The following is a 26,173-nucleotide window of genomic DNA, read 5'->3' on the forward strand; positions in this document are numbered from 1 at the left end:
AGATGGATAGAGGCGTATCTATATATTAGTGCTAGCTCCAATTGTTGTTGGCCTGGGGCAGAGTGGTTGATGGCTACTTAAATTTTTCATGCGAGAGATCGAATGTTTTTTGCCAGCCAAAAATAAAGCCAAAGCACGTAATTATCATTGACAACTGTACTGCACCACCATTCCTAATTAATATTATTAGCTGCCCACTAATTAATCCTTTCTGTTTCGATAATAATACTACAAAAATAATAGGAGATTCCCGCTTTGAATTACTACGTACCACAAACTACGTACGTACGGAATTTCTTTCCAGGTATACCATTTCATAAATCAGATAATTAGTGAACTTGATCAGATAATTAATTAGCCTGGTCTCATATCCCCGCGCTAGGAACCACCAAATCAAATCCCTTGTATTTTTTTTCCCCCCTTTTTGGTTTAATTAAGCGCGTACTAGCTGCATCAGTATTCAGCTGGCTGCCATCGGATGGATGACTTCTTATGTATAGAAATTTCTTTTTCCTCTGATGTAAAATTAATGAAACGTACATACAACAATAAAATAAAATAAAAAAATATATATTATACATGCCGATCGAAACAAAGAGATTCATTCATGCTAGCTAAGCTAGAATTTGTGATTAGACTTTCGCAGACGACGTGCTTTCTGTAATTCCATAAGCATGGCATAAAATAGTATTATCGTCAGCTTCTCACAAAGACAAAGCACAACGTACCCACCCATTCACATGTGTGCATTAATCATCACAACAAAACAACCACCCTTCTTGTCTCTTCCCCAACTTCCAATTTTGCACTTCATATATAGCCCGAGGCTCCGGTCGCGAGCTCTGTGGTTTTTCTTTCCCCCATTTTCTCTCTCTGTCAATTTGCTTTCATTACTTCAGGGGGAGCCAAATACTCTGCTACCTGTACGTAATTTATACATCCTGCTAAATAATTACTGTTTCAGTCGCTGTCACAATATCTGAGCAACAAATTACAGTTGCATGCTCAGCTTCTTCTTCTTCTTCTTCTTTTTTTTCTTTTTTTTTTGTCAATCATCATATTCTACTCTTATTCCTATTTTAACTTATACTAGGGGAGGACTTAAGTGGATCAAGAAAAGCGACTTAATTCAAGGACTAAGTTTTCTCATCAACGTTTAACCATGCCGATTAATTAATATGCGAAAATCAGCCTTGGGAATTATTGTAACTCTCACCTGCATGCCCCATTTTTTGGGGCTGAGTGATTACCATAAATTCGTTCAACATACACAGCCCACCTGCTTCACTTTTACGCGTGTGTGTTGGTTAGGGATGTAATAGAACCGACCTAATCGCAAGCAGTTTGGTCAAAATCTTGACTCACACTCGATTTTGCATGAATAGGTCGATAATTATTCAAGTCGAGTTCGGCTATTGATTTTTCAAACTCGGTGGCTTGTCGAGCCTTATCGAAGACAAAGTAATTAACTAAAAATTATATATTTAGTTATTACAATTTTACTCTTTTAGACTTAGGAGTTGTATAAATTATTAGAATTACTCTTTCGATCGAGTCAAGCATTTGAGTTCGAATAGTACCTCTCTACTGTCGAGTCGAGTTTGAGTATAGTGATACTCGCGTTTGACTTGACTAGATTACATCCCTAGTATTGCTTCTACCTGGTGAAATTCCAACATCTATAATCTATCTTATCTGGCGGGCTAGCTAGTTCTAGCTAGTATTTGGTAGTTAGTACTGTGCGAGGCAACTCAAACATATATACCAGTATACTATTGTACGCGATAAGTCCGTCCCAATTCTGAAATGACTTTGGTTCTTATCATGACCTCGCTGATCCGACAGAGAGACGGTAGATGTTGCGAAGCCATGAAGTACAAGATCTCGGATGGAAGGCCTTGTATATGCGTACTCTCAGTCTGTCAATACAAAGAGTGAAATCTCGCCTTATTCTATGGCTGCATATCCAATGATTTAACGTTATCACTTGAATCATACAGCGCCATTGGTTCATATGGTCCATGGTTTCAGTATTACTAGTACATCATTCCAATGGAATTTGGAAAAGCTAACAGGAATTTGGTTATTCATGAAGAACAATACCTTGGTCAATGAACATCCAATTTGTTGGAGATAAACAATTCCTCCAGTTTTCAATTACCACTCATGAATTTCTTGTTTTCAACTTTCAAGATGTGGGATCTAACTAGTCATACGAAGTGACTCTTAAGAAGAAAAAAAGCTCAGGGAAAAGACAAAATGTTAGCTGTGATTTCATGTATCAAAGCCAGTCTTTTCTGAAAATTTTACCATGTTATGAATTGATATGTGTCTTATTATGTCATTAAAAAAAAAAAAAGAAGGGGGGGGGGGGTTCTCCAAGAAAGCAAACCATGAAAATGTATTTTATTTTTAAAATTTCTAAATTTGATGTATTGGTCTTAATTTTTCGTAAACTTTGCATGGAAAAAAAATATATTACGGGTAATGGATGGCCCGCCAACAAGCTTTATCATTTCCCTTATGTACAAGCGGCAAAAAATGGGGAGCCATGGAAAAAAAAAACAAAAGCAGTCTTCTTCTTCTTTTCTCTTCTTCTTCTTCCTTTGCAGAAGCCTGAATTTTTTTTTTCCCCTTTTGCCCCAACCACCAATGACCAAACCCCCTTTTTGTGCTTGATGATAAGTAGTGTAAGCTGGAACCTCCAAGGAAATTTTATCGGTATGTGAATCTGGCGGTCGTGTCAGGTGTCTAGGTACGCATGTGAGTGTATGCAACGTAAGGAAAATATGGAGTCGTGATTGGTGACCCCTATTAATTGTGAAATGCTAACTAATGTCATCTAACGGACACGGGCAACTTATCGGAATGGATGGAGGCTGCTGGGACAGCAGAAGAGCCAGACCATGAACGCTGCTCCCTTATCGGGACATCAAGTTCACGGGCAACTCTCTAAGTATAGAGCCTAAATTTCGAAAGACATGGCATTTATTTATATGCAACCGGATGCACCAGGCTGACGTCCATCTCTACATATATTTATGATATTTTTTTTAAAAAAATTAAATGAATTCGATTTCAACCATTACTACTACGAAAGAAAGCATGTTTTGGGCAAAAAAATGTTTATAATGAATCATCGATTAACATACACGCAACCTTTTACGAATGGATAATCTGTCCTTCATATTTATTTATGATACTTTCTGCGATGTGACATAAGTGAAATTAGATGTGCAGATTAAAAAAAGTTGATTAGAAAAAAAAATTTATAATAAATAAATCAAAAAGAATTCTTTGCAATGGATAGTGGTGGACTTATATATTTAGCCAATGAACGGTGAAGATTATTGCTGCGTGCCACATGCATTGACCCCTCAAATTTCCCCCAACAAGATGGGAGGAAATGTGTGGAGACCTCTGCGCAAAACGCTTGAATATCTCTTAAAGCAACCAGCAGAGGTCTTCGGTGAACAGTTAGGTTTGGACTTGGGGCGTCCTTGCCGCCTCGGGTTAGGGATCATGCGAGTGGAGTACGGTGGATAATCATCCTTACTTGTTTGGCAGCACCAGAAAAATGTCATTATCGCAAGTCTTTTCTTGATAATTGTTCACAGGAGCAACAACGGTAGCATACTAGTTGGCATTTGGCCATTTTGAGTAGTTTTCCAAGATTCGAATGATGATGGCCTGACTCTTCTTCTTCCCTCGAGGCCTAGAGCTAATACTACCTGGTCTTGGAATGATATATGATCACCCCAACAATTCACCATCACTGTTAAATTAATTACTTGGCCTGTACTGTACTTCTTTTTTCTTTTTTCTTTTTACTTGGGCTGTTGTTAGGGTTGGTCACTGACAAATACTAGTACTCCAAACAAATTTGAAGAAGAGAATAATTTTCCTTGACTTCATCGCTAAATGTCGAAAGAATAATCACTTCGTTTAATTAAAGAAAGTAATAGGGATGATTTACAAGAATCAGTAAATCAGAAAAAAGTATGTATATATATATGTCAATCTCTTACCCCAAGTCATACTATAGTAGTATTTTGCCCAAATGATGAGGCCATCGACAGGTTTTTGCTAAACACTCCAATTTACGGAGCAAGGAATAGTTGCAAAAGCAATAATATCAACTGCAGAGCAAAACATTTTAGGATTGAATCTCCCCTTTCCACCGTAGTTCCCAATTTGACTTTAGTTCCAATAATTACTTCGCCAATTGAAAACCAAAACAGTCAAACACTACTGTACATCATTTTTTTACCATAGAAGTGAGTCCCACATGGTGCGACTCCAATGCGGCTTGTTGCCGTGTGCTATTTATTTACGTCATTTTTGTCTGTGACTGTGCACCAAACATCTCAGCTCTTCTTAGGCGAGTTAGTTTTTACTTTCCAGATGAAGTGGTTTCATTATGTGCATATAATCGTGCCTGCTAGAAGGATTGGCTTATGCTTAATGACATCATTTGATCATAAATCGTTTGGTAAATTAAATAAGATGATTTTTTTTACCGAGCGCCTAGTGAGCATTTATTAGTACACATAAATAATACTCTCACGTAATTAAATAAGTAATTGTTACCCCATCTCACGTTTATATACCCTCTCTATTAGGTATCGACTTAGCATTTGTTAGTGCACCTAAATTATATCATATCATATCATATCATATATGGCGCCGGGCCCGGACCGCAGAGGATTAGTCGGGTCCCGTAAGGATTGACTCGAACGCCCCTGTGTCGATAAAAAATATATATATATATATATATATATATATATCTACTCCTTATGCATTTAACGCATTATTATGGATGTTTTAACGTAGAGAGGGTGGCTGAAAAATCAAAATGTACGCTTATTCCAAAATGTCAGAAATGGACGCCGAAGCCGAGCGCAAACTTTTACAGACACGGGAGTCGTTTCAGTGCAGCTCCGGCCCAGATTAGGTTCCCATTAATGGGCGCACTCATGAGGTCACAGGTTTACAGCAGATGGGCGTGTACTTTGCAGAGTGACTGGTGCTTTGAACCAAGGGGCATCAGTTATCCAATTGAGGCTACAAGTCGTTGAACTTGGGCAGGGCCCATGTCCACAAGTTCAAGGCGTGTTGGGTCCGGTCATAAGCTACAAAACCGGCCCATGTAATTTCCAATTGTTCTTGGGTCCGTTTGGATTCCTTGTTTTTGCCTCTGTTTTTCGCATTCCAAATGCTACAGTAAATGTGTATTTCAAAAACAACTCCAAAAACACCATATCCAAACATTATATCAAAAACAACTCCATATGTATATTTCAATTATGTATATTATATTAATATAAATTGAAATTTACAAATTAAAAATTATATATTTATATTTTATATAAATATTTATATACATTAATATTATACATAATATAATATAATATACATAATATGTAATATTGAATACATAAATGTATAAATATTTATACATAATATATTATGTACATTGCATTATAATATATACATTATTAATGTATAATATTATTATGTACATTATTGTGTATAATAATGTATAATAATGTTATGTATAATATATAATATACATAATATGTAATAATGTATAAGTGTATATTATGTATAATATATTATATTATGTATATTATACAAATTGAAAATTATATATTATATATTTATAAATTATATATTATATAAATATTTGTATAATGAAATATACAATAAATATTACAAATTGAAATATTATATAGACACCATATTTATAATATTATAATATTTATAATTAATATTAATGTATATTATATATTTTTATATTTTTATATTTATTTATACATATTATGAATATTTAATTTATTTAAAATTTATTTTTAAATATTTATAATATATTTATATAAATATTATATATTATATATATTATATATTATACATTTATATAAATATTATATATTATATATATTATATATTATACATTTATATAAATGTACATTTATACATAATATATATATTAATGTGTATTTATAATATACATTTATATTATGTATTATGTGTAATATAATACAGTTATAATACATTTATACATTTATATTAATATACGTAATATTAATTTTACATTTATACATAATATTAATACATTTATGCATTTATATTAATTATATTAATACATTTATACCTAATATTAATAAATATTAATAATATATTAATTTATACCTTTATATGATATTCATTTATAATTTATACATTTATAATAATATACACTTCTACATTTATAAATATATTTATATTATGTATTATATATAATATAATACATTTATAATGCATTTATATATTTTTATATAAATATATTTATTTATAAATATTTATAAATGTATTATAAATGCATTAATGTATATTTATATAAAAATATAAAATATAAAATTTATAATTTATACATTTATATAATATTCATTGATAATTTATACATTGATAATAATATACATTTATAAATATATTTATATTATTTATTATATATAATATAATACATTTATAATACATTTATATATTTTTATATAAATACATAAATATATTTCTTTATAAATATTTATAAATGTATTATAAATGCATAAATGTATATATTTCTCTACGCCTTTGAGAAGTCCAAGGAAAATCTCAAATTGGATCCCAAATTGACGGGTTAGTGCGAGCTTGTCCATGCAGTTATGCACTCTTCCAATAGGAATCCGTTTTTTGAATGATCCTGACTTTCATACTTTGATGGGTCTCCGAGATCCTTTTGATAACCTATGTTGAAGGGATATCTATCTAATCTGATGATTGGCCCACGGTAGCAACGGAACTGGGGCAAGTATACAAAAAATACAGCTCTTTTTTATTCTTCTATTCTATTAGTATTTTATATTCTATTATATTAGTATTAGTTGGTTATCCCAGCTTAGTGAGTCCTTTCTTCCGTGATGAACTGTTGGCACCCATCCTACATTTTGTCTCTGAGGACCGAATAGAAAGGAGGCTCGGCAGAAAGAGGAGTGTGCTATGAGAGAAGCAAGGAGGTCAGCCTCTTTCAAATATACAACATGGATTTTGGCAATGCAATGTAGTTGGACTCTTATGTCGATCTGAATGAATCATCCTTTCCACAGAGGTAAATCTTTGCCTGCTAGGCAAGAGGATAGTAAGTTACAAATTTTGATACTGAAAATCAAATTTTTGAGATTGACAACAATCATTCGTTTTGGAGTGAACTAAAAAATACTTATTGGAATTCTAGTTATCTGAATAATGGATCTACGAGCGAAGATACCCACTATAATCATTACACGTATGATACTCAATATAGTTTGAATAATCATATTAATAAGAAATTAAAATATACAAATTGAAAATTATATATTTATATACATTAATATTATACATAATATAATATAGTATACATAATATGTAATATTGTATACACAAATGTATAAATATTTATACATAATATATTATGTACATTATATTATAATATATATTATTATTAATGCATAATATTATTATGTACATTATTGTGTATAATAATGTATAATAATGTTATGTATAATATATAATATACATAATATGTAATAATGTAATAATGTATATTATGTTATATATATACAATATTATGTATATTATACAAATTGAAAATTATAAATTATATATTTATAATTTATAAATTATATAAATATTTATATAATGAAATATACAACAAATATTACAAATTGAAATATTACATAAACACCATATTTATAATATTATAATATTTATAATTAATATTAATGTATATTATATATATTAAATATTCATATATTTATTTGTACATATTATAAATATTTTATTTTATTTAAAAAATATTTTTAAATATTTATAATATATCTATATAAATATTATATATTATATAAATTATATATAATATATATTATATATTATACATTTATATAAATGTTCATTTATACATAATATATATATTAATGTATATTTATAATATACATTTATATTATGTATTATATATAATATAATGCATTTATACATTTATATTAATATACATAATATTAATTTTACATTTATACATAATATTAATATATTTATACATTTATATTAATTATATTAGTACATTTAAACATAATATTAATATATATTAATTTATACATTTATATGATATTTATTTATAATTTATAATTTATAATAATATACACTTATACATTTATAAATATATTTATATTACGTATTATATTTATATAATATAATACATTTATATATAAACATATTTATTTATAAATATTTATAAATGTATTATAAATGCATAAATGTATATAAATATAAAAATATATAAATTATAAATTATAAAAATACTCAAAAATATGTTTTAAAAATACCTCTAAAAATAATCCAAAAAACATCTACGATAAGTGTTTATCACGGAGCATAAAAGACGAAATTCCCATGAAACTGAATCAGATCTGCCGTCAACTTACCTCTCGCTTGGCACTTTGGAATAACTTAGCATGGAAAGGAATTTTCAACTTGTTCATTTCATTCTCATATTTAATATGAATCTTTTGAGTTAGAAAAGTCTCTTCCTCTGAAGAACTGAGTTTAATTTTTCTTGAAATCTATTTTTTACAAAATTCTAAGGGGTGTTTTTTCTAACTTTATATTAAAATGTCCAAAATTATTGGAATCAAGTTTACTCTCGTGCACCTCTTTGTTTTGTTAGCAATGAGTAGACGTTTTGTTAGTTTAATCAATCATTGATCATTATTTTTTGACAAATTATTCTAGTTATTTTTTTACAATACTTTTCCTATTTCAATTTTAAGATATTATATTGTTCTTTTAAACTTCTGTGCAAATATATGAGGGCCAGCATGTATCGTGTAGTCGCGACTCTCAAGACGCAACCCATAGAGCTAATTTTAGGCGGCCTTCTTTTCGTCGGAAAATTCTCATTGCAAGCAAGATAAACGGTATGAGTTTTACTGAGGAAGAAAAATTGACAGACAATTGTTTGGAAAGCAAGAAAAATGTATATATATTTTTCAATCATTTTTTTATTTCTGTAAATATATTTTTTAATTATTTTTTTTATTTCACATATATCAAATTATTACAATAATTTTTCTATAAAAAATTTAAAAAAATGCAATCCAAACAAACATGACCTAAACCACCACGCCAATTAAGCCAATTAAGCAAGTGGTTTATGAAAACAGTCATAAAAGCTTTCTTCTGCCTCCTCAGAAATACTGCAAACGAGTCGAGTCGAGTCGAGATTTGAGCTAATCGAGCCGAGCCTTAGCTAAATTTTATCAAGCTCGAGCTCGAATAAAATAAAAAAAAATTTTTATTTTTAAAAAAAATAAATAAAATAATATTTTTTTCTGAATAAATAATAAAATATTAAAGATATATCCGTAATTTCACTATGAAAATAAAAAATAAAAAAAAATATATATATAATATACGTAAGTTTATTATTAAATAAAAAAAAAAAATATATATATATATATATATATATTCAAGCTCGCGAACCGGCTCGCGAGCTAACGAGCTTAATATTCTGAGCTCGAGTTCGAGCTCGAACTCGACTCGAGCTCGATTAATGTCGAGCTCGACTCGAGCTTAACTCGAGCCGCTCGCGAGCGGCTCGATTCGTTTGCAGCCCTAGGAATACAGGACACACTTGAGGAAAAAGGAGAGAAAACCCAAAAAATTTTCTTTAAAAGAAAAGAAAAAAAAAAAAAACAAAGGCACGTGAAAGAGAGGAGAGAAGTTGGAGGGGGCGGGGGAACCTAACAAGGAAGAATAAAGGAGGGAGCTGGACGCTGTTGGACTGGAGTATACAGGACTGTGCTAGCTGTAGTTTTGTAAAATTTGCAATAGACAGCTGGTGTCGTAATAGCCTTTTTTCTTTTTCTGGCAGCAATGGCAGGAGCAGGATAAAGACGCTGATGACGTGTCAAAGTAGTTTGGCGAAACGGATACAGCTAAATTGCAAACAAAAAATTAAAACTTTTAGCCAGGATGGAAATGGCAAAAAAAATATATATATGTATATTATTTTCTGACCCATATTGGATGAAGCCTGTGTAATGTATACATGCCGGAAAGTTGACAACGTGCTGCATGCCCACCTCCTTCTGCTAATTTTACTTTTCGTTTTGAAGGTAATTCCTACGTATGCTTGAACCAGCAGTCTGTACAAAAATTTAAAACTCTCAACCAACTGAAATTCCAACGAGCCTGAGAATCATGAAAGAGAAAATGACCATTGCGTTTGGACGGGAGATTATTTGAAATATTGAGTATAATATTTTTTTTTGTGATGTAACGTAACGCAAGATAAAAAAATGATTACTTGAAAAATATATGTATAATGTAAACAAATAAATTTTTGCCCAAATAATTGCCATCCAAATATATGTTAAAAGTTTATTACTCCTACATGTTTCATGTGATTAATTGAAAGATACAAGTATTTTTTTCAAAATGTCTTTTGAAATGTGTGAAATATGAAATTTTTTTGAAGATACGTACAAACATTTATTGTACGAGTATAATATGAGAATTTATTTATATCAATCAGTGTGTTTGGATTGAGATGATTTGAAAAAAAATAATTTGCTTCACAAATCTCAATCATCTTTTATTTTTTTTTTCTTTCAATCACCATTTTATGCCGCATACATCATATCACAAAAAGTTCTAGATTAATTATCTCAAATAAATCATCCAAATAAACTCCTATCGAAACAAACTCATTAGTATGTTTATCCAAGATTCCAAATTAAATTCATGCAGCAATTTTGTATTTTGCTCTCATGAAATTGCAATTCAAAGTGAGGATAGGTCTGTGGGGGGACAGCAGAAACATATGAAGTGAACATAGAAATTACATACTACAAATATTCTTTTGTTTTCAATTGTTATAACGAAAAGGCAATAATATACATGAGCCGTACGTACTGGTCACTCTCTCTGTCAAATTTAGATTTTATTTTATTTTTTTCCCTTTTTTTTTTTTTTTTTCTCGAGAGAGAGAGAGAGAGAGTGTGTGTGTGTGTGTGTGTGTGAGAACTGAAGTTAACATTGGATACACATATGCGCCTCCATCAACAACATCAGCAGCAGCGGCATCACCACTCCACCCCTGTACATGCTGAATATAGTTTAAATTAAAAAGAAAAAAGGAGGAGGGTTTCGTCATAGCTTTCCGACCTGGATTCTCCCATTCTCCTTCCAATCTCCAAGGGCTTACGCCGCTGGTTCATTGGCTTTGTCGATTAAATCTTGCAACACCGCCTCTGTCTCTTGCTTAAGCTCCCGTTCGCTCTCTTCGGCTCCACTCCTGTCGTTCCTTTCCTAAACCCTAACTTACCTTCCCGCCAATACCTAGGGTTAGGGTTTCCCCAGGGAAAGAGTTACCACTTGATTTATTCGATCTCTGTTATGAGTTGCAATCCGAAATTCGTCCGATTAGGGCAGGGTTAACAGGGTTTCTGTGTCAGAGAGAGAGAGAGAGAGAGAGAGAAGGGGGTTGGGAGTGATTCCTTGAATTTGAATGGCATTGGGTGATTCGATGGCTTATAGATTTTCGCAATCATCTATGGCCTTGGCGGTGGTGTCCAATCATCTCGAGGAGTTAAATGTTAGCACTAGTACTACCGGTAATAGTAGCATTAATCATGAGGATGGTGAGAGGAGTGTTAGGGATTCGGAAACTGCTAGTAGTAGTTATGTTGGTGGTGCCGCGATGACGACGACAAGCATGGCCTATTTGCCTCAGACCCTGGTACTATGTGAGCTCCGGCATGACGCTTTTGAGGGTTCCTTGCCCTCTGGCCCGTCTGACAGTGGCTTGGTCTCCAAATGGCGGCCTAGGGACCGGGTAAACTTCCTTTCCTTCTCCATCCCCTATATCATTTTTTCCCTTGTTTTTCATTTAGTGGCATTTTGTGGCATGTACTCTCTTTGGTTTCAGTTAGCTTTTTGTTTGTATTTTGCTAATTACCATTTCGAATGTCGAGGAATGCAAAGAAGATTTTTTTTAAGCTCTTATTAAATGGACTTCATGATTATCAAATTAATTACTGCCCATGCATACATATTCATTAAATGCCACATTTTGGTAACTGATACACCTTACTCGTATTGTATCGCTGTATATGCGATTTTTTTTTTGCATTATTTGTAGTTGTTAGTCAAGATTTTGGAAGCCAGGTGGTGATTAGATACTTTATCAGTATCATTCTGCATGGTCCTTGGGGCTTACGTGGGTATGCATTTTGTTGATGAGATGTTCAATTTGTGTGAAAGTGGTAAAGACTTTTATTCTTATGCTTTAGCAAAATTAGTGTGTGAGCAACTTTGAATGAAGTTTTATGTTTTTTATGGGTTGCGCCTAGGCTGCATGGCATTTAATGTGCTGTTAGAGATTTTGAGCCGGGGTCAAATTTGTTGGATGAATTATGTGGCCTAGCATAGCTGCTTTTGTGTGAATACTGAGCCATATGTGATGGTAATAATGATATCTAACAAGGTTTTCGGGGAAGATAAGTCAAAAAGAGTTATGTGGCTGGTCGTCCGATGAGTGCTCATGATGTACTATTTAATGTACTTTAGATTGTAAGCATAATGATTAGTAATCTTTTAGCTGAAGGAGCTTCTCTTTTTGCCACATTTCAGACTTGCAGTGTTCTTTTAGCATGTGAATAGTACTTTATCTAATCCAACAATAAAACCAGCCTTTCACAATGTGTTATTTTAACCATTTTATTTATTATTTGTTTAATGCACTACTATACTTGCATACATTTTCTTCAACGTGGCAAGAAAGATCTATTTTATGGTCAAGTTCTGTCACTTCTGGATGCACTTAATTTGCAGGCAAGGAAAGCCTATAATTTTATTCTTGTTAATGCGAATTTGGAATTTACTGCTGTTTGACACAAGTTCTGTTGCTAAATTTTCCGTTAGAAATTAAAAACATAATGCTAAGTTTATCCGTTGATTAGTGGCAGTGGCAAGAAGGTGTTAGTTTATAGCAATTATGGATCATGCATACACTTCAAAAGGGAGATTGGGGCTCTGTAGCTGTTTAAAGGATCACCTTATGATATAGCATCTTCTACGCAAAGAATTTGCAGACATCACGACTTCAAGAAGTTAACTTTTGCTCAGCAACAGAATTTTTTAATGACTTTGCTTTTGAGTAGTCCTGGTTTTCATAAATAGAGCCTTTCCTACAAGGCTTCTTTCCAAAATCAGGTCTTTTTCTTAGAGGCTAGGGCTTATTCTCCTGTTCCCATATGGAACATTGGGATCAGTGACAGTGATCTACTTTTTATTTTAAAACTTTCATCTCAGGAGATTCTATTTCCGTGCTATGTTACAAGGTGTTGTAAAGTGGAATATATTGTTGTTAACATGTTTTTGCATGTCCTTTGATGCCTGTTCAAATTAGGATCATTGAAGTTTGTTACTACAGAGGAGTTCAAAGTTCAGCACGAAGCATCTGTAATGAAGTTAGTGCTGGTTTTCTCAAATAAAGCCTTTCCTACTAGGTTTTTTCCCCAAAATCATGCCTTTTTATTGGAGTCTAGGACTTACTCTCCTGTTTCCATATGGCATATTGAGATCAGTGATAGTAAGCTACTTTTGATTTTAAGAATTTCACCTTAGGAGCTTCTATTTCCGTGCATAGTGACAAGGCGGTGTAAAATGGAATATCTTCTTGTTAACATGTTTTTGCATGTCCTTTGATGCCTGTTCAAGTTAGGATCATTGAAGTTTGTTAGTAAGAGGAGTTCAAGGTTCAGCAGGAAGCATCTGTAATAAAGTGATTTCATAGGTTAGTGAAGACAAAGTCATGGAAAGGTTCAATTTAGTAATGTTAATAAAAGTAGCTTTGGTGGCATAAACATTTGATATGGTTGGTGATGGCAGGAACTCTAGATGCTGCATATTCCCTTTGAACAATCAATTTAGTTCACTTGAAGTTGATTTCGTTTGAAGTTATACCATTTGAAATATTATCCTGTTGCCCAAGTATAGTTCCACGCATTCTCAATTATGATTTGCAAGGTTGTGAGCAAATTTGGGCTATTTTATTTTAAGTGGGTGAGGTTCGTGCTTGTGGCCTCTAAATAAAGAAAAGAGACATTGGAAATTGGCTATAGAGTACACTAATAAGGCTTAATTAATCAAGAATGAAAGAAAATGTTATCTGATATTTCTCTTAATTAAAGAAAGATATTGATAAGTATGATACGGTTGGATGCATCTTGCATACAATTGGTAGAGAAAATGGTTCAAACTTTTTATTTGGGATAATTAATTGACTGAAACTTGGTAAATCCTTGAACACATTTTCAGAAACAAGGTTCTGATATCTGGTTTAAAGATGTGTGCTTGACTGACTGTTCTGTTTATTTGCTTCATGGTTCTTTTGCTAGCTGGTACTATGTCTTCTTTTAGTTCATGTCTGTATAGATTCTTCTTCTTCTTCATCTCTCTCTCTCTTCCCTTTTTTTGTTACTGATGTACTTTGTCCATCATTGTTTATAACATTCATCGCAGATGAAGACGGGATGTGTTGCCCTTGTTTTATGTTTAAACATTAGTGTTGATCCACCTGATGTAATAAAGATATCTCCTTGTGCCCGGATGGAGTGCTGGATTGGTATACTCAATATCTTTCGTACTTCTCGTTTTTATCTATTGTTAGCTCTGCATGATTATACTTTATCTTCAGCCATATCTCATAATGTTGAGTTTTCACTTGTTGATTTCTTATACTGTTGAAAATTCTTATGAGAATCTTTCAATAAAATATGCTTTTCCTTCACATAATGATTAATTCAGTGAGCTTCATGTGATGTTTGTATGTCTGTGGATGCCTACTTTAATGCCAGTTCTAGGAGAAGTGTTTTTCTTCAAAAAAGGTCAGCATTGGCATGTTTAATTGCAAGGCTTGATATGTATTTTCATACTTATTATGATTTTTTATTAACAATAATATCCAAAATGTACAACCATGTGGCCATTTGAACCAATATGAGAATGGAGCTTACCTTCTTTCTCTTGCATATTGGAATCTTCATTACTAGCGTGCAACGACTTGTATTATCCTGTTCGATGGTGTTTCTGCTGCTCAGATTTGTGATACACATCTTTACACATCCTTCTTCCCTGATTTCTGTTTTCCATATATCTTCCGTATTTTATATGTTCTTCTAGCTTTAAGACTATATTTATGAGATATGCGAATTCTTGTAAATTTTTTTTCTTATTTCCAATCTATTATTTAACAAGAATTCCTCTCGGGATGCCATTCCATTGTGCATGTACATGTATCTGGCATTTTTTTTATTGATCCCATTCATGCAAACAAAAGGCTTCGTCTTATTCTCGTTTCCCTTTGTTCCCTCTGTTTTCTTTTTGTTTGTTTTGTTGGATTTTGGGGTAAGGATTTAGGTGGTGAAGAAAATTGTGTAAGGTGATTCACTCAAACTGGTATTTTGTGCCCATCCGGTGCTTGCTTATATTTATGTCCACCCTTGAAATTGTAGTAGGTTAATATATTGAGGAGGATTGTCACGTTGTGGAATTACATTGGAGATATATACAGGCTCCTTTTGGAGACGCTATATTGAAGTTGTCCTTTTGTATAGCACTAATGAATATAGTAATTTATCTATCTTCTTTTCTTTTATGCAGACCCTTTTTCAATGGCACCTCAAAAAGCGCTTGAAACAATTGGAAGAACCTTAAACCAACAGTACGAGAGATGGCAGCCTAGAGTAAGGATTTTTGTTATTACTCTTTTTGCTGGCTCATGTTGTTGATTGGGTATTTTGCACATATTAGGTGATGATGTGGTCTGCATAAGTTATATTCTTTTCCTAACATTCGTTCAGGCTCGCTACAAGATCTCTTTAGATCCCACTGTGGATGAAGTCAAGAAACTTTGTACAACTTGCCGTAAATATGCCAAGTCAGAGAGAGTTTTGTTTCACTATAATGGGCATGGAGTTCCAAAACCAACGGTCAATGGAGAAATATGGCTTTTCAATAAGGTTTGGTTACAGCAACTGGAGAGTTCTTCCCATGTCCTGTAATGGTTTTTTTTGTTCTTCTTCTAATTCTCTTGTATTTTAGAGCTATACACAGTATATTCCATTACCTATTGGTGACTTGGATTCTTGGCTGAAGACACCTTCAATATATGTCTTTGACTGCTCTGCTGCTGGGATGATTGTCAATGCCTTTGTAGAGGTATCATGATATGCTTTTGCATTTTATTTGCATAACCAGTGGCAGAGTTAATCTGCTTTTTGTTGATTTATTTTGCTAATTTTTTGCCTCATATTCTTACAGCTTCAGGACTGGACTGCTGCTGCTTCTGCTTCTGCTTCTGCTTCTTCTGGTCCTTCTGCTAGGGATTGCATTTTGCTTGCAGCCTGTGAAGCACATGAGACTCTTCCTCAAAGTGCTGAATTTCCGGCTGATGTGTTTACTTCCTGCCTTACAACTCCCATAAAAATGGCATTGAGATGGTAAGCTATAGTACCTTTTCCCTGATCCCTGTTCTTAGTTGAACCGTTAAAATTTTTTTTTTTAAATTAATATCAGTATTTTGTGTTTTTCTTTTTCCCCTCTCCTCTGTTTATTCAAAGAATAGATTGTACAAACATATCTTTTTGTAAATGAAAACATTTATATGCATGTACAGATACTTATTGCAACTTATGTATTTTTTATATTAGGAAAGTTAGTTGTTGATATCCATTTTAAATGATACTAACATGCTAATAAAACTGAGCTAAGGTGTCATCGTTGTTGTTTTGTTGATGAATGTTTTATTATCTGTAGTTGTGTAAGAGAAGTTTTCGTTGTGTGTGTTTTTATGTTTGTGTTTGTCGCTTGCATCAAATCTTTGTGCTTGTGGAAATCATCTATCAAGTTGCTGTAGTTGGTGTGATGTGATGCAACTTTCTTGCGCTATGTACTTTATGTTGATTCTTGGTGATATCTTTCTGGGTTTTTATATGATAGTTATTTAGATATTTCTGTTTGATTTGACATTGCTTTGTTTCTTTGTCTCATTTGCTGATGCCACTCACTTTCATTCCTTGTATGAAATATCTTGTCTTCCAGGTTTTGTACTCGTTCTTTGCTTCGTGAGTCTCTAGATTATTCACTTATAGATAGAATTCCTGGCCGGCAAACTGATCGGAAGACGCTTCTTGGAGAATTGAATTGGATTTTTACAGCAGTGACAGACACAATTGCCTGGAATGTTCTCCCACATGGTAGTGAATTATATATTGTGTTTTGCGTGATACTTTGGTGGTTCTTTCCTCTTCGATATGTATTTGAGCATTCTTCAACTTAAAAACCTGCAGATCTTTTCCAGAGATTGTTCAGGCAAGATCTATTAGTTGCGAGTCTGTTCCGTAACTTTCTACTTGCGGAGAGAATCATGCGCTCTGCCAATTGTTCACCACTTTCGCATCCCATTTTGCCGCCGACCCATCAACATCATATGTGGTAACTATTATAAACTCTTTACTCTGCTTCTATGTCAGTTGTTGTAGAACTGCAGAAAATATGTTGGAAGTAGTGATCCTTATCAAAATTTCACTCTGCATCTTATTCTCTGATTGCTTTATACACTTTAGGGACGCTTGGGATATGGCTGCTGAAATATGCCTTTCTCAGCTTCCAACTCTTGTTGAGGACCCTAATGCAGAATTCCAGGTTTGCCTTCTAGATTAATTTTTAGTATCTAGAAGTTTGTAGGATAAAGAGAGATGGGATAATCAATAGCATCATATCCCTTCCTGTTGTTGCAGTCTGGTTTAATTCTTTCTTTCTTTTTTGGTTTAAATTGTCAGCCTAGTCCATTCTTTACGGAGCAATTAACAGCTTTTGAGGTGTGGCTTGATCATGGATCCGATCTTAAAAAACCACCTGAACAGCTGCCAATTGTTCTTCAGGTAGGAATGTTTCCATCTGGAAATACCCCTCTGACTGAATTTTGGTTCTTTCTAAATTTTCATTGATGCAGGTGTCATAATTTCTGCATCTTTGATAACTCTAATTTTTTAGTTAATATCTATTGCCATCCATTGGCCAAATTACTACCTTTTGGCGATTGGTGTTAGTGATTACTTGATGTGTAAATTGATTATTAAATAATCCATATGATATCTAAGGCCTAAAGTCTGGAGTAATGTAGTGTCACTTCATTTGGTTTTTCAAGAACACCCTTCACATGATTAACTAACCACCCACTCTACTTTTTCTTCTCCATCAATAGTCATTCACTCTCACCTTATAAGCACACTTAGTGTGCCTTGATACTAGTGTGAGATCATTTATATGACCATATTATCTTCTCAGCTTGTTAAAACTGGTTGATCATATCATTTTACTGGTGAACTGCATAATTTGAAGGGTTGTGCACTGATGAGTATGATGGTGGTCACACACTGATGATCTGACTGGCAGTTTTATGTGGTAATGTCCATGGAAGTTCAGGAGAGATCATGCTGGCTTTATGTCATGAGTCCTGGGATGATGTGAATCATTTTGACCCTTGATGCTTGTGTGTACCCTTTTGCTTTTCTGTCAGTCATTTCTATTCCTTCCTTTGCCAGGTGAAAATTTAATCTAATATTTGTCTATCCTATTATAAGAATTTAATATCGACAAATGATGGGTAGGATCTTTTTAGTGACTGTAGTAATTGGCATAGTAATTGGCACTGGTTGAGATAGGGAGCAGGAGAAGGCCACAGCTCCAAACGATGCAAATAATTGCCATAATTTTGTACTATTGCAGTACTTAAGTCCTCATCTCAACCTAGCCGCTGATTTTCTTTTTTTTTTGGGGGGGGGGGGGGGATGCAAAAACAAAGACATTTGAAAGCTACATGCTTGCATTAGATGAAAATTGCAGTGCAACATGCTCAACTCTTGTTTCCTGGCTTGGCCACTAGTCACATTGGTTGCTTGCTTTGAATTTTGATTTAATGCTAGCAACGGTGAGGGTAGTCTAGTGGAAATGGTCTGAACGCTATCATTGTATTCATTGAAGCAGCAGTAGCATAATCACATGTCATATTTGAAATCACAGTTCCTTGATACTTTCATTTAGTGAATAGATAATGCTGTTTATTAAACTGTTAATGGTACCTTGTACACCCATTTTATTCATAGATATGTGTAAATAAGTTTAGGTAATCTCCAGTTCTAGTTTTGAACTCCTATTTAGATTTGTCGAAGAATGTTGAGTTAAAAATTTCCTTCAGGTTATGTTGAGTTAAAAATTTCCTTCAGGTTTTTACACTGTCAAATTGGATCACAGCTTTCTGCTTCCCATATATTTTTGAGTTTTGTCTTCTTGGAGATAACACTGGCTTTCTTGTGTAATGTACGACCAACAATTGGTTTATTTGTTTTCAGGTTTTACTTAGTCAATGTCATAGGTTCCGTGCTTTGGTGCTCCTTGGAAGGTTTCTGGATATGGGATCTTGGGCTGTGGATTTGGTACTGATATTTTGCATTGTGGCAGTAAAATGTTTCTGTGGTTAATTAGTTTTTTGTTGGGTTATATGATGATATATGTGTATATATATATCCTATACTTGCAGGCCTTATCTGTTGGAATATTTCCTTACGTTTTAAAGCTCTTGCAAACAACTACTCCTGAACTTAGGCAAATTCTTGTGTTCATTTGGACAAAGATTCTTGCGCTTGATAAGGTGCATTCAGAAATCCTCTCACTACTATCATTTTTACTTCTTTCTGATGTCCATTAGCTGTCCTATCCTTAATTATGCTTCCGTTTGGCCTATCCCCTTGTTTTTGGAAGAGGAATTAATGTAGGACAGATGGGTCAGATGGAAGAATGAGAGGATCATGGCCTATGTCAGGGCTGTGAACAGCATGGGGGAACAGTAATGTTAGGAAATAAGAGAGGAAAAAGGGAGGAAATTAGTGAGGAAGAAGAGGGAAACAGCTACTGAAGAAAAACTTAAAGATTCTCATTCTAAATTAACATGAGAACACAAGTATTTATAAAGCAAAGAGCTTCCTAAAACTCCTATTTCCACAGGAAATTAACTACTCGTAGAACTTTTAGGAACTTACCATCTAACAATGACTCCAATTTTTACCTCATGTATTAAATAACTAAAAAAAAACCTCAAAGACAATTCTGGAAATTTCCAGTGACAACTAAAAGACCAGAAAACCCCTTAAGACCTAAATAATGGAAACTACTAAATCTGAGAATAAAACTATGAACTTAAATATAGACACCATTCTTGTTCCTAGTTGAAGTGTGAGGAAAAAAGCTATAATTTTGAATTTCCTTGAATTCTTTGTTAACTGCATCAGGAATTTGTAGCTTTTGCCTTACATGACATAACCTGTCCCCCCTGTAGACATGTATGTAAAGACCAAAATACCCCTTAAGACCTAATTAATAAGAACTAAAACTAAGAATAAAACTATGATGAACCTAAATAAAGACACTATTCTGATTCCTACTTGAAGCTTGAGGAAAAAAGCTTTAATTTTAAAATTCCTTGAAGTCTTTGTAAACTGCATCAGCAATTCATAGCTCTTGCCTTACATGACGTACACCTGCCCCACCTGTAGACATGCATGTAAAGGGAACTTTTTTCTGCTTTCGTGAGTGATTTTTTTTTTTTTTTTTGGTTTTTTGGGGGGGGGGGAATTTTTAGTTTAAGATCCATAAACGGTTATTTGATTTAGTGCAATTTCACTTGCGCTTGCATGTGGTGTAAGTTGTGCTCGTGTTTACTAATGATTTATTGTGTCAATAGTCTTGCCAGGTTGATCTCGTGAAGGATGGTGGACATGCATATTTCATTAGATTTCTTGACAGTGTTGAAGCTTACCCAGAGCAACGTGCAATGGCTGCATTTGTTTTGGCTGTCATTGTAGATGGTCACAGACGAGGTCAGGAGGCCTGTATTGAAGCTGGTTTGATACATGTATGCTTGAGGCACCTTCAGGTTTCAAGTCCAGGTGATTCACAAACTGAACCACTATTTCTTCAGTGGCTGTGCCTATGTCTTGGGAAACTATGGGAAGATTTTGCAGAGGCACAAACCATGGGTGTGCTGGCAGATGCCTCTGCTGTATTAGCACCTCTACTTTCTGAGCCCCAACCTGAGGTTTGCTCTTTGCTTCCTTCTTGTGTAAACAAGGATTTCTTTTCTATAGAGCTTAGCATTTAATGTTTAGTCATCTTACTTCAGAAAGAACTGGTTCAGGTTCGAGCTGCAGCTGTTTTTGCTCTGGGCACTGTCCTCGATGTTGGGTTTGACACATCAAGAGATGGTGCTGGGGGTGAGGAAGATTGTGATGATGATGAAAAAGTTAGGTTTGAGGCCAGTATTGTCAAAAACCTTCTGAATGTTGTTTCTGATGGAAGTCCTTTGGTTCGTGCTGAGGTGGCTGTTGGTATGTTTTAGGCTGATCTTATTGGATGGAGTATCAGTGTTTATGTAGCTATTTACACAATCCCAACATCTCTTCTATAACTGAACTCTCTCTGCCCATAGAAATAGGAGTGCCTATGTGGTAGTTATAATACAAAATAGTTTCTGGCGGGCTAGACCCCATGCTGTGATGCTGGTTTACTTATTCTGATAAAGGATTGGGTGAACTGATTCACTTAGTACATCGCTTTTTGTGGAATATCCCAAGTGTATACTTCCTTTGTTTATGTTGGACCTACTGGGTTTCCTGCTCTCTAGTAAGATAAAGCAGAAGTTATATGGTTACCTTTTTTAATTACTTTCAATGTTGGATCTGTTTTGCATGTGCTTGTTCCTGCTTGTATTTGCTTGTTGCATTTGTGTTGTTAAGTTGAAGTTGGTTTATCATTTAACTCATTTGCAGCTCTAGCTCGTTTTGCCTTTGGCCACAACAAGCACCTGAAATCTGTTGCTGCTGCATACTGGAAGCCTCAGCCTAACTCTGTGCTTGCTGCCTTGCCTGCGTTTGCAGTCAAGGGTTCAGGTAGTGGCTATACGACTCCAACACAATACATGCCTCATGGAAGTATTGTTCCATCTGCAGTTTCTCCTTTGCTCAGAGTTGGGGAAAACAGCCAGCCTGTAGTTCGTGATGCAAGAGTGTTTACCAGTAGCCCCCTTGCAACATCTGGAATCTTGCATGGCTCTCCTCTCTCTGATGATTCATCTCAGCATTCTGATTCTGGCATAGTGGCTGACTCCATTACCAATGGGGTAGTTAACCATGCAAGGGCTAGACCACTTGACAATGCACTCTATTCACAATGTGTGTTGGCTATGTGCACTCTGGCCAAAGATCCATCGCCACGAATCGCCAGTCTTGGTCGTCGAGTATTATCTATTATTGGCATTGAATCAGTGGTTGCAAAACCAGTGAGGTCTACTCCAGGTAATGCCCAGCCTAGTGAATCCATGGCTAATGCCAGCACTAGTCTCACTGGACTAGCTCGGTCATCATCATGGTTTGATATGAATGGAGGTACACAATCTTAAGTTTTACCTTATGTTCTCTGTTCTAAAATCTGGTTGTTAGAAAATGAAGTTTGCTGTTGCTGAGTTTCTTATTCTTGAGTTTGATTTTTCTTTTTCTTGTTAAAAGCTTTGGGACTTAGCATCTGTCTTCTTCTTATCATTCTCTAAGTCCTAATTTTATTCTTTGGTTGCTGTAGGGCATTTGCCTCTCACGTTTAGAACACCTCCAGTTAGCCCTCCTCGGCCTAGTTACTTGACAGGAATGCGGAGAGTGTATTCCTTGGAGTTTAGACCACATCTAATGAATTCTCCAGATTCTGGATTAGCTGATCCACTTTTGGCAACAGCTGGACCTGCTGGAGCTTCAGAACGCAGTTTTCTTCCACAGTCTACGATCTACAATTGGAGTTGTGGTCACTTCTCAAAGCCTCTTCTCACAGCTACTGATGATAGTGAAGAGATTATTGCCAGAAGAGAAGAGAGAGAAAAGCTGGCTTTGGACCGTATTGCAAAATGCCAACATTCTGGTATGGCATTATGCTGACCAATTCTTATTTTAAGTTTTAACTTTTGACTTTTCAGTCTTAGGATAATTTCTTCTTCTTCTTTTTTTTTTTTTTTTTTTTTGGGAGGGGGAGGATTAACAGCATCCTTGCCCTTTCTTTTGACAGCTGTGAACAGACTGCGTGATCAAATTGCCAGTTGGGATGCAAAATTTGAGACAGGCACCAAAACTGCTTTGCTGCAGCCCTTTTCTCCAGTCGTGGTTGCTTCAGATGAGAGCGAGACAATCAGGTAGAGCAAGTTTATTCTGCCTTCTAGTTTGATATATCTGTTGCACATTGCTTTTCATGACAAATTCGCATAGCTAGCAGGCAGAGATATTTGGTCACTTTGATTTCCATACTTATGAATTGTATTGTTATCCTAGCAAGTTGCACTGTGGACTGAGGATGTCCATATGACAGCAACTTGCTTATCCAGGCTGTCATGCATATGCTATTTTTTGCGTACTTGGATATTCAAAATGCTAGATGTGATGAAAAACGTTTTTTGTGCATGGTTATGGGTCGGTTTAGAAGCTTTTGTTTTTTATTTTTCTTTTTGGGGTACAATGTGTTCATGAAGTTCTTTCTTTCCTGTGGTATATTCTCATTTTTCTTGTTTGATAAATTTTGTTTTCTGTTGTATGTGATTTTGATCATTTTTCCATTCTTTGGCATATTACAGTGGCTTAAGAGGTGAAACTTGGATCATGAAAATGTTTCGACATCTTTTTACTTTTGTGCATGACAATTCAATTACTTCATGTTTGTGTCATAGAATCTGGAATTACGAGGAATCTACACTACTGAACAGTTTTGAGAATCATGATTACCCTGACAAAGGAATTTCAAAGCTGTGTCTTGTGAATGAACTTGATGAGAGCTTGCTGCTTGTTGCTTCAAGTAAGTCTCTTACTGAGCAAGTTTTAAGCCGGTCATATATGCCCGACTTTTTAGAATTGAATATACTATTAAACTTTACGCAGGTGATGGAAATGTCCGGATTTGGAAGGATTATACTTCAAAAGGTCAACAAAAACTGGTTACTGCACTCTCTTCGATTCAAGGTCACAGGCCAGGCGTGCGGAGTGTGAATGCAGTAGTCGATTGGCAACAGCAGTCTGGATGTCTGGTACATTTTCCAACTTTCAATGTATCATAAACTTCCATGGGATGAGTGGCTGGGTGCAAGTTCACTGATGTGCATGGGCTGGCTTGCACGCCTTTTACTTTTGTTATCTCTTGTTTGTCCCACAGTTTATGATACATCAATTGGTTGATTTGTGAACAGTTTGCTTCGGGTGAAGTGTCATCTATCATGGCATGGGATCTGGATAAGGAGCAGCTTGTAAATACTATACCATTATCCTCAGATTGCAGCATTTCAGCACTGGTGAGTTCTGTTGCAATTCTTATCCTGTTGAGTGAAATGGTATTGTTCCCTTGTGATTTATTATTATTATTATTTATCTCAACAGATTTTTTTAACCCTGAATCTGGATACAGCTTGTTGGACATTTTTGTCTTGTGACATATCTAACTAGCATATATGACCATGACATTACAGTCTGCTTCTCACATTCATGGGGGCCAGTTCGTGGCTGGTTTTTCGGATGGATTTGTGAGATTATATGACACTCGGACACCTGAAATGTAAGAATTGGTTAGACATTCTTTACATTTTTCAGTTTTAAGGGCGAGAAGAATTATCTTCAATGCTTTCCACTTTCTTTTGGTTTGAAAAGCTATGCTTCTGTGATATAAATTGTTTCAGTATCTGCTTGAGATATTGAAATAATTTCACCAGGAAATGTCTGGTCTCATTCATAAACTTAAACATGTTATAAGAAACAAAGGTTTGTGAAAGTTAGCATGTTGCATTTTTTCTATCTTGTTTTCAACTGCACGTGTTTTTTTTTTCTTCTTTTGACTCTGCAAACGTTTAGAGAGATTTCTTTTCTATGGCTTTGCACTTCATACCTGACATTGTATTGATATCTATTGTTTAGGCTTGTTTCTGCAACACAACCGCATACACAGAGATTAGAAAAAATTGTAGGAATTGCCTTTCAACCTGGACTTGAGCCAGGAAAGGTAAAATGCATACTCCTATCTGCTGCTACTACTTCCTAGTGAATGAGAAATCATATTCAAATCAGTTATTTACCTCAGATCAGCATAAACTCTTGTACCATTTTTTTTTTTTTTTTTGGGCTCAGATTGTGAGTGCCTCGCAAGCTGGCTATATTCAGTTCCTTGATTTGAGACATCTCAGGGATACGTATCTCACAATTGATGCTCACCGGGGTTCACTTACTGCTTTAGCTGTCCATCGACATGCTCCCCTTATTGCTAGCGGCTCCGCAAAGCAGCTTATCAAAATCTTCAACTTGGAAGGAGAGCAATTAGGCAGCATTCGATATTACCCAAGTTTCATGGCCCATAAGATTGGGTCTGTTAGCAGCCTTACCTTCCATCCTTATGAAGTGTTGCTTGCTGCTGGCACTGCAGATGCTTGCGTTTCTATTTATGCTGATGCGACATCTACTGCAAGATGAGGATACTTGTAATGGCTTTATGAGACTTTCCTTACTGGTGGCTGATTGAAGATAAAAGAGTTCTTCAACAGAAGGATCTTTGGTGCAAATGAAGCGTAGAATGACAATTTGCTCCTTTTTGCAGTGAATGTGCTTAAAATACAAAATGACACCACTGCCTTGGAAGATGTATGTTACATATTCATTAAGTCTCTGCATTTAGAGGGTTGCCCAAAATTGGGAGTATCATCGCATTCATTGGAGGCTTTGGCAAATAATCAAAATACGTAGGTAAGAGAAAGGTGTAAATATTCTCTATTCTTCTGCTTCCTTTCTGCTTAGCTTGCACCTTTTGATATTTAGTACCTGATCTCTCCCTTTTGTTTCCATCATGGTCTGCTCATCTGAGACCTTTGTTCAAATTTGTACAGATTAACTAAGTTTTCATTAATATAAATTAAATTGGTTGTAAGCAGTTATCGGTTGTATTCCCCTTCCAAGAACCGTTTACATCTTATGGTTTGGTTCTATGCTGCACTGAACAT

General features: G+C 34.6%; 1 protein-coding gene across 6 annotated transcripts; it reads left to right on the forward strand.

Annotated features, from left to right (window-relative positions):
- The first annotated feature begins 10,872 nt into the window (after positions 1-10,872).
- Positions 10,873-26,103, forward strand: LOC113692695 (regulatory-associated protein of TOR 1). Of its 6 annotated transcripts, none has more exons than XM_027211185.2 (23): positions 10,873-11,884; positions 14,575-14,677; positions 15,715-15,797; positions 15,915-16,073; positions 16,156-16,272; positions 16,375-16,553; positions 17,155-17,309; positions 17,403-17,547; positions 17,679-17,757; positions 17,895-17,996; positions 19,467-19,550; positions 19,655-19,765; positions 20,855-21,208; positions 21,308-21,497; positions 21,939-22,553; positions 22,744-23,073; positions 23,179-23,341; positions 23,870-23,994; positions 24,078-24,223; positions 24,383-24,484; positions 24,659-24,744; positions 25,101-25,185; positions 25,311-26,103. In XM_027211185.2, the coding sequence occupies exons 1-23, from the start codon at positions 11,558-11,560 to the stop codon at positions 25,647-25,649; spliced, it is 4,179 nt and encodes a 1,392-aa protein (XP_027066986.2). In that variant the 5' UTR covers positions 10,873-11,557; the 3' UTR covers positions 25,650-26,103. The 6 variants fall into 6 exon arrangements, with proteins under 6 accessions (XP_027066986.2, XP_027066987.2, XP_071907916.1 ...); XM_027211186.2 differs by having other exon boundaries at positions 23,218-23,341; XM_072051815.1 differs by having other exon boundaries at positions 22,744-23,072; positions 23,175-23,341.
- Positions 26,104-26,173: the final 70 nt, after the last annotated feature.

This window comes from Coffea arabica, chromosome 6c (assembly GCF_036785885.1).
Source record: "Coffea arabica cultivar ET-39 chromosome 6c, Coffea Arabica ET-39 HiFi, whole genome shotgun sequence".
NCBI lineage: Eukaryota > Viridiplantae > Streptophyta > Magnoliopsida > Gentianales > Rubiaceae > Coffea > Coffea arabica.